The 11,354-nt window shown below is 44.4% G+C and overlaps 2 protein-coding genes across 2 annotated transcripts in view; one reads left to right on the top strand and one right to left on the bottom strand.

The window, feature by feature from the left end:
* Nucleotides 1-444: 444 nt before the first annotated feature.
* Nucleotides 445-9,129, bottom strand: SOCS4 (suppressor of cytokine signaling 4). Its single transcript, XM_054162201.1, has 2 exons — nt 8,997-9,129; nt 445-2,029 (listed from the first exon to the last, which is right to left on the bottom strand). The coding sequence occupies exon 2, from the start codon at nt 1,928-1,930 to the stop codon at nt 620-622; it is 1,311 nt and encodes a 436-aa protein (XP_054018176.1). The 5' UTR covers nt 1,931-2,029; nt 8,997-9,129; the 3' UTR covers nt 445-619.
* Nucleotides 9,130-9,382: 253 nt separating this feature from the next.
* Nucleotides 9,383-11,354, top strand: part of WDHD1 (WD repeat and HMG-box DNA binding protein 1) — a 34,042-nt gene continuing 32,070 nt past the window's right edge. The window contains exons 1-2 of the mRNA XM_054162200.1: nt 9,383-9,439; nt 9,835-9,923. Coding sequence (XP_054018175.1) covers nt 9,847-9,923 — 77 coding nt within the window. The 5' untranslated portion in view covers nt 9,383-9,439; nt 9,835-9,846. The remainder of the gene's footprint in view (nt 9,440-9,834; nt 9,924-11,354) is intronic.

Here is an 11,354-nt window from a genome sequence, read left to right as displayed (position 1 = left end):
CTTGAATTGTTTTTTTCCCCTCCATGGTGTCTGGTCCCCTGATGTATTTATAGAAAGATCATCTCCTCTTTCAAACTTCATTTTGCTCAGAATAGTCATGTTAGAAATAGACAGATGGATTTACTGCATCAGATACATATGGACAGACAGACAGACTCACACAGAGGCTAGAGCACTCATTTTAAGAGAAATGCAGAAAATACAGAGAAGTCAACCTTTAGTTAACAGGGCATTATTTCAAACAAGTCAGCAACACATGGAAATACAATATAAAAGACAGATCTAAAAATCAGTTTTGAGCTCGATCTAAAGACTATCCATCTATGGAAATACCAAAAAGCCTACCTGCAACTCTGTAAAACTCTAGTCTGAGAACAGTACCAAAAGCCCACAATGAACATTAGTACTAAAAAGGAAAAAAAAAAAAAAAAAAGAGATAGCTGGGAAGACTCAAAGTACACTTGGATTAAAAAGCCTTGAACAGAGGCTAGTCTGGGTGGTAAATAATCTGCAGAATAAGGAAAAAAAAATCAAATTGCTATTAATAAGAAAAAAAATCCTACAAGGAAGAAAGACTGAAGAGACTATTTGTTTGGAGGCAATCTCATAAAAATATGTTCTAGCTTTGCTGCTCTGGCACATCAATCCTGAGTACTCTCACTTTTGACTTATAGTGATACTCCTTCAGGTAGAGCTTCACCGACGGAGGAACGGGAAGCGCGTCAATACCGTCGTACGTTGTAGAGTTGCAAATAACTGTTCTGCATATGTGCTGAAGAGAAAAAGGAAAAGTCCTGTTTAGTGGAGTGGATAAAAGTGGTTCAAAGAACATACAGGAACTTGGATCTTTATAATGCTCTAGGAGTCCAGTGATGTCAGGAGAATGGAAGACACAAGGATCGTGGGCATCAAAGCTGAAGTTGTGATTCCACTGCTCTATCCGTGCGTGGAGGGAACGACTGTAGCGCCTGAAGCTCACAGAAAACAAATAGTCTTCTTGGGCAGAATCTCGTAACAAAAACGTTCCCTCTGGCTTTCCTTCCAGCAGCGCCTCAGCTGCGTATTTATCCATGACTCCCCAGTAGCAGGGATTGTTGTTTATCTGGAGGAGGTCTGGGACTAGGCAGTGGACATAATCGATCTGGGTATGGTATTTTGGAGGTGTTTCCATACGTAGCAGCTCGTCATCAGTTTCCCACTTGGGCTTGTTTCTTTTTCTAGAACTTGTGCACAGCGTTATAACTTCATCATCAGAGTCCATGTCGCTCTCATCTCTACTGTTCCTCCCCACCTTACCTGGAACCAATTCAGACCTCGAATCACGCCTAGAGGAACCGCTGTCGGTAAAGTCACAGGACTGGGAGGGAGAGTCCATTCCCCCATTGGCAATCTCATCGTCTTGCAGCTGATCCTCCCTTTCCTCCTGCTGGGATAAATCAGCAATTATCCAGTCTTCTGCTTTTGGACTTATAGGGGCTGTGTGTCTTTTGATCAAGTGCCACCGAAAAGCCAGCTCCGAGCGTGGAGGGAAAGGACACTTGTCTAGCATTAACTCACTGATATGAATTTTTCTTTTGGATGGCAGTCCTGAGGTGTGACGACTGCTACAATTCTTGATAGGAAAGCACTGACCCACAGCATCCTGCAGCTTCTGCTTGAGAGACCGACCTAAAAACCTGTGGCCACAGGAACGATCTAGATCCAGCTCGATAGAGGAGCAGCTGTACTTCCTCTCTTGGCTCCTTAAATTAGCCCCTGATCTTCCTGAAGCGCTTGCTGGTTCCACATCAGAACAATGCTCACTCTTTTTTGACCAGGAGAGCTTCTTTCCACTCCAGACGTAACCATCCTTTCTGTCTGCACTTCTGCTCCGGCTGCTTTTGGGCCTCACGTCTGCGCTTTTAACATTACTGTCCTTATTTTCTGCCATTCTGACAGCTCTGCTTCACGAGTTGCCAGAAAGAGCACTGTGCTTCTTGCAGGGTGTTTCTACATATGGAAGCTTCCTTGAGGCACTTTCTGGAAATATCTGAAGGAAAAAAAAAAAGCCAACACAGCTGGGTTAACAGTTGTGCATGCACAGAGCATGAGACCAACGCAGGACAGCAATGACAATTAATTGCTAACCATGTGAAAAATATGATCCTGCTGAATTCACTACCAGGCTGATCCCAGACAATGCTCCTTTACCTTTTCCTTGGAAAAAGCATTTTCCAGAATAATCCACCTTGGGTTTATTTGGGAGACCTCATTGCTCTCTACAACTACCTGAAAGAAGGTTGTAGTGAGGTGGGGGTTAGTCTATTCTCCCTAGTATCAGATGACAGAAGAAAGGAAATGGCCTGAAATTGTGCCAGGAGAGGTTTAGATTGGATATTAGGAAAAATTTCTTTACTGAAAGAATGGTCAGGCATTGGAATAGGATGCCTGGGGAGGTGGTGGAGTCACCATCCCTGGAGGTGTTCAAGAAATGTGTGGACATGGCACTTTGGGACATCATTTAATGGCCATGGTGGCCTTAGAATCACCATTGAGTCCAACCATCAACCTATCTCAGGTTATTTTTATAGTACTCATTCCCACTACACAGCAGAGCAGAGTTTTAGGTGCTGGCAATCCTATTGTGCTGGGGTCCATTTTAAAGGGAGGCACTTCATGTGGCAGGTGGTACCTCTTGAGCTCTTTAGTGAGCAAGTTCTGCATCTCTTCCAAATAACCTTTCAAGAAGGAACAAGCCAGAACAGAAACAACTAGGTCAGAGTACAAAGAGCTACTGTACCTAGATGATATGCCTGTTTGCTGCTAATCCACAGGATGGGATGCCAGAGATCTTTTTCTTAACTGACACTTCTAGGTCACTTTCTGGATATATTAAAAAAAGAAAAAAAGAAAAATTTTATCAGTCACAGATTCCATCAGTTTCTGAAAGCTGTTTTCCTCTGCCTTTTCAAACAGAGATAGAAAATACTGAGCCCCTAAGGGATTGAAATATCTGGGGCTTTACATACTGAAAAGGATTAAAACAAATCCAGTCCCTTACTAAAAGCAATTTTAAAAGGCTGTGAAAGATGGAACTGCTTATTACTCATTAGAGAAGAAAGTTTACATTATTAAAATCACTGCTGCTCTGAGACCTACGGCTGCTGATTTCATTCTCTTTTGTTTCCAAAAGTGTATTGAATTCTCAGATAGATAAGAGGTTTCCTTTTGAATGCTCTGCTTTAAAAAAGAGAAGGGGGGGAAAAATCCTCTTTTGATTACTCAGTTGAAAGTAGAACAGATTTATTTTTTTTCAGGGTAGATAGATAGCAATATGTTCTGTGCTTTTCTCTCCTGAGGCGAATATTTCCCCTCACTTACCACGATGCTTTTGCACCAAACCCATGTATAGCTCCTCTGTTCCACTGGGGTTTTTTTTTCCTGGATGTGGATTTTTTTGTTGTGTTGTGTTTTGTCTTTTTTTTTTTTTTTTTTAAAGAACTAATTGACATGGTAAATACTAAGCAGGAAGAGAAAAGGGCATCCACTTCCTCTCTCCATTCAATCCATTCTCATCATCAGGATTAGCCAGCATGACACAACCTCTCTGCGGTCCCCCGGGGCTGCGCAGGCTGAGTTCTAGCCTCTGCTTTCAGTAAAAGAATAAGAATGCAGTGCCAAAAGGTTTTACATGCAGTCTGTAGGCCAAATGCAGCCCAGATGGAACTTTCACCCAGGAATTTTTGACATTGCATTCCTTATTTACAGCCCACAAACCTGAAAGCTGTGGGGGAAAGGCAGCGAAAGGGAGGAAGAGATGCAGAAATATAGAATGAGGGGAAAACAGGTAAAATATAGCAAATATGGTGAAGACCCCCTGGTGCTAGAGCAGTGTAGATGAACAATACCTCACTGGTACCCAGAGGAATCACAGATATTCCAACAATTACAAAACAAAGACTAAAATAAAGTTTTCTTTTCCTTCCCTCAGGGTTTTGCAAACCACTTTTCAGTAAAAACCGCTCCCAGGTCTGTGGGTTGGGGAAGGATGCAAAGCAGGCAGGAGAAAGACAACCTTTGTATGTAAGGCCCAAATCACCCTTATTTGGACCAAGATTGCTTGCTTGCTTTTGGAATGCTGGTATTTTTCATACAGAAACAACCAGAATGAAGTGATGAATTTTCTCCACAACTCAAAAAATGAGAACAAAAAAAACCCTATTCTGGTGATAATCGGGAGCAATTGTTGAAGACCAAAAGTTACTCTAGATTCATCCTGTAGTAAAATACATTAACTCCCTATATATGGGATTGTTAATTAGACAGGGAGGTATCATTGAAGTTGCAAAGTCGAGTCCTTAAAAATTAGGACAAGACAGTTTGTAATTGCTTTTGAAACCTTTAGCTATCTCATCCTGCACATCCAGCCCATATAGGGAATAAGAATAGGCAGAATATGGGCTTTTAATTAAAAACTGCAAAATGTACAAAACTCCAAAGTGCTGAAAAGGTCTGTTATCTCCTCCCTTCAGCCCTGCAACTGAACTCAGCTCAGTGGCTTATGTCATTTCTCAGTTGCTGCTGTAGTGAACTGTAAAGCCACCTTTTATTTTGTACCTCTCTTCTACCACAGACTATTAGTGGTACCTAAACCCTGAAACTTCAATGAGAGGAACAGCACGTGATGCTGTACGACATGCACCATTAACCAGCAAGACAGAGAGCTGTTTCCCTGGGGTTTGAAGGCTGCTGGAGCCCCGGCGCCAGTTCTGCCACGTCAGAGCAGTAATTGCTAATCAGACATAACACTGGACCCGTGAAAAGAGCATGGAATACATGAAGGAAAAGAGATGACACTAACTAAAACCAGCCTTGAACTTGGCATTGTGGAGGAAAAGGATGGTTCAGTGACTCGGGAGACAAAACCTTGATTTCCAAATGTGTTACAAGCATCTGCCATGTGAGGAAAGGCTGAGAGAACTGGGGTTGTTCATCCTTGACAAGGGAAGGCTTAAGGAAGACCTGTTTACCATGAACCACTACATAAAGGATAGCTGTCAGGAAGATGGTGACTCCCTTTGTACACGGAGTCACACGGCAAAGACAAAGGGTAATGGCTACAAGTTACTCCTGGGGAGATTCTGATTGGAATCCAGAAGAAAATTTTTCACAATGAGAACAGTTAGACATTAGAATCATCTCCCAAGGGAAGTAGCGGACCCCCACATTAGACAGTTTTAAGACTCAGATTGACAGGGTGCTGGACCATCTCATTTAAACTAGAAAGGCTGGACCAGACAATCCTTGGGGTCCCTTCCAACCTGGCATTCTGTGATTCTGTGATCTGCGCTCTCACAGGCAAGCTGCCTCCTGAAACAGACCCTGTCCACAACATATTTAGGTGCCCAAATCCCACCATTTTGCATTACAGTAAGAGCTCACACCTTCATACCCTTTCAATTCACAGTCCTAACAATAAAATGGGGACCAAAAATAATCTGGGTGCTGGAAAAAAAAGAGGTGTAAAGGGCACCGAGGCATTCGGTGCTGTATTACCACTTAAGGCTATCCACCCAGCCCAGCTATTCCTTTCACTGCAAAGGGCCAAGGGAAATGCCATCCATTAACAGCTGGAGCACGACTGAGAGAGCAGGGCAAGGATAAAAGAGAGAGAACACCGAGTGTACTTTTCCCTACAGGGCAAGGTTAAATGGAGGAGTTCAGCTCTGCAGCTTACACGCATCAGTTCTGAGATCCTTTTGGTAGATACGATTAGTCTCTTGCCTACAAAAGCTGCTTTTGACACAGGGATACCTCCAAGGCATCTCAGAAGCAGGCCTGACAAAACCCTTATGCTTGAAACTCTTCCTTCTAAGCAAACAGCAAAGATAAAACAACATGCAGGGATAAGCAGAGTTCACTTCGGGGCATGGGATCAGGCTTGTAGTTCAAGGTTACCCAACACCGTCACAGCTTACAGTCCGTGAGGACAAGCAGAGAGAGGGGTGGCTTTTGTGGGTGTTTTTATAGTGTGCATGGTTCCCTCCTTCAGAAGCAGGGCTCTTGCCAGGCTGTTAAGAGGGGGGTGCACAGACAGCTGTACAAGATGTTTTTAATCCCATGTGCTGATGCCTCACCACTTAGACTTCAGGCCCAAATAATATCTAATAGATATAAAAGCAATATCTAGTAGCTCTTTAGAGGCAATAACAATATTACCTTCTAGACCGAGGTAGGCTGTGATAAGACAGTTACAGCCTCACCATATGTCTAATTAAATCAGTGGCAAATGCTCAATAACTCCAACAGGAGAAGACTGTTTTTTTTAATTTAATACTGAATTGCTTTAACTAGATATTTATGTCCTAGCTGATGGCCCCTTGCCTCAAGCCCAGTCTCTCCAAGTCTTCATCATGCTTCTTCCCTTTTGGTATAACAAAGGAGGAGGGTATGGTATGAACTATCAGCAAAGCACTGTCTGCTTCAGACATGGGGATCTCCAGCCAATCCTCCCACTTGGAGCAAGAGTGCTGCCAGTGCAGCTCAGTGGAGACATGGCATGGGCTGGCCAGGTCCTGAAAACCTCCAGTGATGAAGGTCCCACCACCCCATGGCTCAGTCTGGCCATATCTTGAAAAATACTGAGGATGGAGATCCCACCACCCCTTTTGTGCTCCCATGCTGCACAATCCTTCTATTGAAGGAACTTGAGTTTTCTGTCCAAGTACACAAAAGCCAAAGCATTGCTGTACTATGCCTCTAATTAAACAAGAAAAGGAGACTTGCACAAAGAACAATAAATCCATTCTGGAATTGTTATAGAAGTTGATATTCTTCTAGAGCTGATAAAATCCTGAGAGGAAAGAGCAAGCTGTAATAAATTGGAGTACTTTTGCTTTTCTTTTTCCTTTCAGCCTACATAAAAAAAGTTATTAAAAAAAAAGTCTCACTGGTCACATGCTGTTTTCATTCATTTCACCCAATTAGATTTTGGCCACAAGACTGCATTTTAAAACCTGACCTTCTCCTGAAGTTGAGCTGTTAGTGACTTATTTTGGAAAAAAGCCCAACCTATTAAGGATAAAATTAAGTCTCAATTCCTCTGTCTTAACTTATTTTAATTCAGTCTTGTCTATGTTTGTTTTGATCTATGATACCATCCAAAAATACCTAAGCTTGACTCCAGAAGCCTTTCCAGCAAATTAAAGCAATAATCACACACACAAAAGAAAGGGACCATCTAAGGATACCAGGATAACCTACAATACTTCTTATTTGGAAATAGCCTGGATTTGTATTGCCTCTGTAATATCTTCAGAACTATAAGAGAAGGGGGTCACAAAGTCATGTCCCCTGACCCTAACACTGGGGCTATTTTATTCATGCCCAGGTGCCAAAGGTGAGGACTGCACATATCTGCTGGTTTAATGAACCTCTGCTCATGTGCTGAAGGAGCAGCACTTGGCAGACCACAGCAGCAGCACTCAATCAGTAAAAGCTTTATGGTCCATGACCAACACTTCGTGCTCCACCCAGAAACCGAATAGGAGAGCAGCGCGATTCCCAGCTCCCGCCCTGCTGCTTGCACCCATTAATCAAGTCAGCAGCAGGTTGAGTTCCTGACCGGATTTAAAGAGTAACTTTGTATTTGACGCCGTGCCACTTCAGACGTGACAAAGCCACAGGACCTGCAGTCCCTTGGCCAAGGGACCACGGGATCCTCTCGCTCCCTGAAAAGCCTCCCCCTAGTTTCCCATGCTGTTCAAAGAGTTATGCCAGCTGGTATCATCTCCAGAAAATTAATTTGTTGCGATACAGAACTGAACTTACACCGGCTTTATATTGCAAAATTAGGTATAAAATATTTTAGGTGTAAAACATTGTCTGAGAGTTTCTGCAAACTAAAATAATAAAGAAAAATAAATACAGTCGACATGCGTTTGTCTCCGTCCCAGGCAGCAGCTTGCAGTAAGAATAGCTTGGTCTTCCCACTCATCTGAGAAGTGGTTCAGCTTGAATCACTTCGCTAGAACACGTTATCCTCACCAGAAATCACGATTTACCGAAATATGTCAGCATACACCCATGGAAAACATGTCTCTACACAGCTTTCATAAGGTTTAATAATGAAATCTGGGCATATAGATGTGTTGGGTTTGGTTTGGGGGTTTTGTTGGGTTTTGGTTGTTTGGTTTTTGTTTGTTATTTTGTTTTTGTTTTTTTAAATAATCCTGTCACTTACTCATTCATGAAAGTACCAACAATGTGACTCTTCTAGGGAGCCCAACCACATTTCCAATATAAATAAATCACTCTGCTCACCCCAACCACTGATAACTCCACCGCAAGAACAAAACTGAAGATAAAAGGGCTTTTGCCTGGCAGCAATCTTTCTTAGAAGCAGGAATAGACTGGGCCAGACCATTAAAGCGACATAAAGGGAAAACAGAGAACTGTTTTTTCAGGTATGACAAGCTCTAACAGCTTTTGCCCTTCAAGACCTAAACCACGCTGCCTTCCTCCTATTTTTCAGCGCAGGAAAGCTTAATGATTTTAGCAGTGCCATCATTACCTGCCTAACTACAACTGCTGTCAACTCCATCTCACAGATGCATCAGGGTGGCTGTAATTACAGTGTTAATTCCATAATTACCAGACCCATCTCCAAGTGGGTTTGATCCTGCTGTCTTTACTGGAGCAAGAACATCCCCCAGCCTCCCTGATACACTTTGCTGTGATGGGGATTTTGGCTAAGCAAGGGGTGAAGGGTGAAAGCCCTCATTTGGGCTTGCCTTGCCATTCACGTGTCTCCTGAAGGATTACCACCAAATAGATGTCCAGAAGTATATACACTAAGTACATATGCACTCCACATATAAGGATATATACATCAGGCTTGCACCCACACACCGGTTTTCACAGGAAAAGCAAACACCCACCGAGGACCGAGCCCACCACAGGGACAGGGGCACAGACTCCGCCTGACACCACCTCAGCTTCCCCCGACCTCAACTTACGATCGTTCCCCCCGCGGAAGCCTCTCGCCGCCCAAGTCGGTTCTTCAGCCGGATAGGGCGGCCTGACCCGCGGCGGGTGACAGCAGAAGGAAGGTCGCCGGCACCTCCGCGACAACCTGTACCGGGTTCCCGGGGAGCGCGGCGGTAGCCTGGGTGAGACGGCGGCAGCCTCGGCTCCCTTCAGCCGCCGGAACACAATCGCTGTGAGGCGCCCCCGGCCGCGCCTGCTGCCGCTACCACCGGCACAGCCACCACCACTGCCGCCGCCATCCTCCCTCTCCCGGCCGGCGGGGGCCAACGGCAGCCCCGCCTGCGTGCAGCTCCGCCCCGGGCTCTGACGGGTCAGGCCCGGCCCTCGGGGCGGGCCGTGCGGCGGGGCCGGACGCGGCGGGGCTGAGCGCGGGAAGGCTCGAAGCGGGTGGCTGGGCCGGAGCGGTGAGCGGGTATGGCTTCGGGGCTGCCCTCGGCCTTCGGGCTCTTCTCGGCCCGGCGGGCAGTGCGAGCCCTTTCCCGTACACGGCGGGAGCTGCGGGTCTGCCCCCCTGGTCTCTTCCAGGGCCTTGTGGATGGCCTGGCTCAGCTCGGCCTGCCCCGAGTGTTGAGGTGCCTGAGGGACAGGCCCCCCGCACCCCCATCAGGGGTGACCTGTTTTTTGCCCTCTTTTCTTTCTCGATTTTCTTTCCTTCACCTCTCCGACTGTGAACCCTTTAGGTCACGGGGGGAGGGCAGCTGGAGGCTGAGCCCCGCGTCCCCAACCCGGTGGGTGGGTGTTAAAGCAGCCCTGATCTTGTCTGAGGCTATCTCTGAAGCTTTAATTTATTTCTTTTGTCTTTAAAAGGTGAGGGTGAAGATGCCATCAGCACAAAAGCCAATGCGGTATGGCCATACTGAAGGTCACACAGATGTCTGCTTCGATGATACTGGGAGGTAAGACCGTAATTCCTGGAGACCAGGAACTGGTCTGGGGAGGGATCGTCTTGGGCCGGTCTGAGGCCTTCCTAGGCACTGCTGGGATGGGTTTATGGCATGGTTTGGTCTGGCAAGTCCTGTGGCTTTTGCCTGTATTGGTAAACTGGTTCTATGACAATATTTTGATGCCCGGGGTTTTGAAGCAATTGATTTTGAGCTTTAAGCATAGGTGTGTGTTTATATATATAAATGCATATATATGTATATGTAAAAGCTCTGTGTGCCCTTTTTTATGGGTGGAGTTGATCATTAAGGTTGGACTTGATGATCTTAGAGGTCTTTTCCAACTTTAATGATTTGGTGATTCTATAAGAGTGACTTTATAGAATATAGCAGGAATCAGTGTAGTGCAGGAGTAAATATGTTCACATAATAAGAAATTTAAAATATACTTGAAGAAATCCAATATTCCAATATATTTTCTTATGCTGGCTCTCAAATGTATAAATGTCAACAAAATACTTGATGTTACCTTTTCACTGATTACAAACAAATGGTAAGCCAGAAAACAGGCCTTCAAAATGAACTCAAGGGGTAAGTCACATATCATGTATGGTTTAAGTCCCTATTCTCATACTCCTTTCTTTAGTTCTTTAGCCTTGGTGCAAAAACTTCTCTTAAGAGTTAGTCTAATAATGTTCCCTAAAAGCCACAAAAAGTCTTCTTTGCTGTCACTGTGCAAATGGCTAAAAATAGATGCAAACACCTCTGCCCAATACCACTGATCCACTACTGCTGCGCTGCCCAAGTACATTAAATATCAAGACAGTGTTATGTTGCTGTCGAAGTACAGACCTTACAGAACTAAGAAGAGCAGCATCACAACTTCACCACTGGCTTTGCAACGTTTTGCTGTTTAATTAGAATTTTGGGAGACTGCAGACAACTTAAGTAAAGAAAGAAATCAAGGCTTGATTATGGATTCATGGCATCTTTAATTAAAAATTCCATGCAAGCTTTTGTGTATTTGCTTTGCAACTTCTGGTTTGTTTGCTGGTTTAAAAAGTTGGAAGTTAACTCCAGCAAACTTGAATTTCGTATTAACTATTTTTTAAGGCTTCTACAGGCCTGGAACACACTAAGCATGCTAAACTTCAGTCACATATGCATTAACACTCTTAGTTTTGCCCTCAACTTTGTAAACAGCTGTGAGGTAAGCTTTCAAGGTCTTGAGAAGTAATTAAATGAATGTCCAGTTCATACAGAAATCAGTGCTAATGTAGTCCTTTGAAGAATTTGCTCTAGGTTCTGGAAAAAATGGATTGATTTGGAGTATCTCAGGGTCAGTTCAGATGAATGCCAGGCCTAGGGACTTACCAGAGACTTGAGGTACTCTGTTATGCTACCAGACGTGATTTCCCATTCTCCCCCACGTTTAAGAAGTTACTT

Source organism: Dryobates pubescens, chromosome 5 (genome assembly GCF_014839835.1).
Source record: "Dryobates pubescens isolate bDryPub1 chromosome 5, bDryPub1.pri, whole genome shotgun sequence".
In the NCBI taxonomy this organism is placed as follows: domain Eukaryota; kingdom Metazoa; phylum Chordata; class Aves; order Piciformes; family Picidae; genus Dryobates; species Dryobates pubescens.
Note: the sequence above shows the minus strand (reverse complement) of the source record. Positions and strands in the feature narration are given on the sequence as shown.

Excerpts from the sequence above, each read along its gene's own strand:
- SOCS4 (XM_054162201.1), bottom strand. The coding sequence starts at position 1,930 with ATGGCAGAAAATAAGGACAGTAATGTTAAAAGCGCAGACGTGAGGCCC.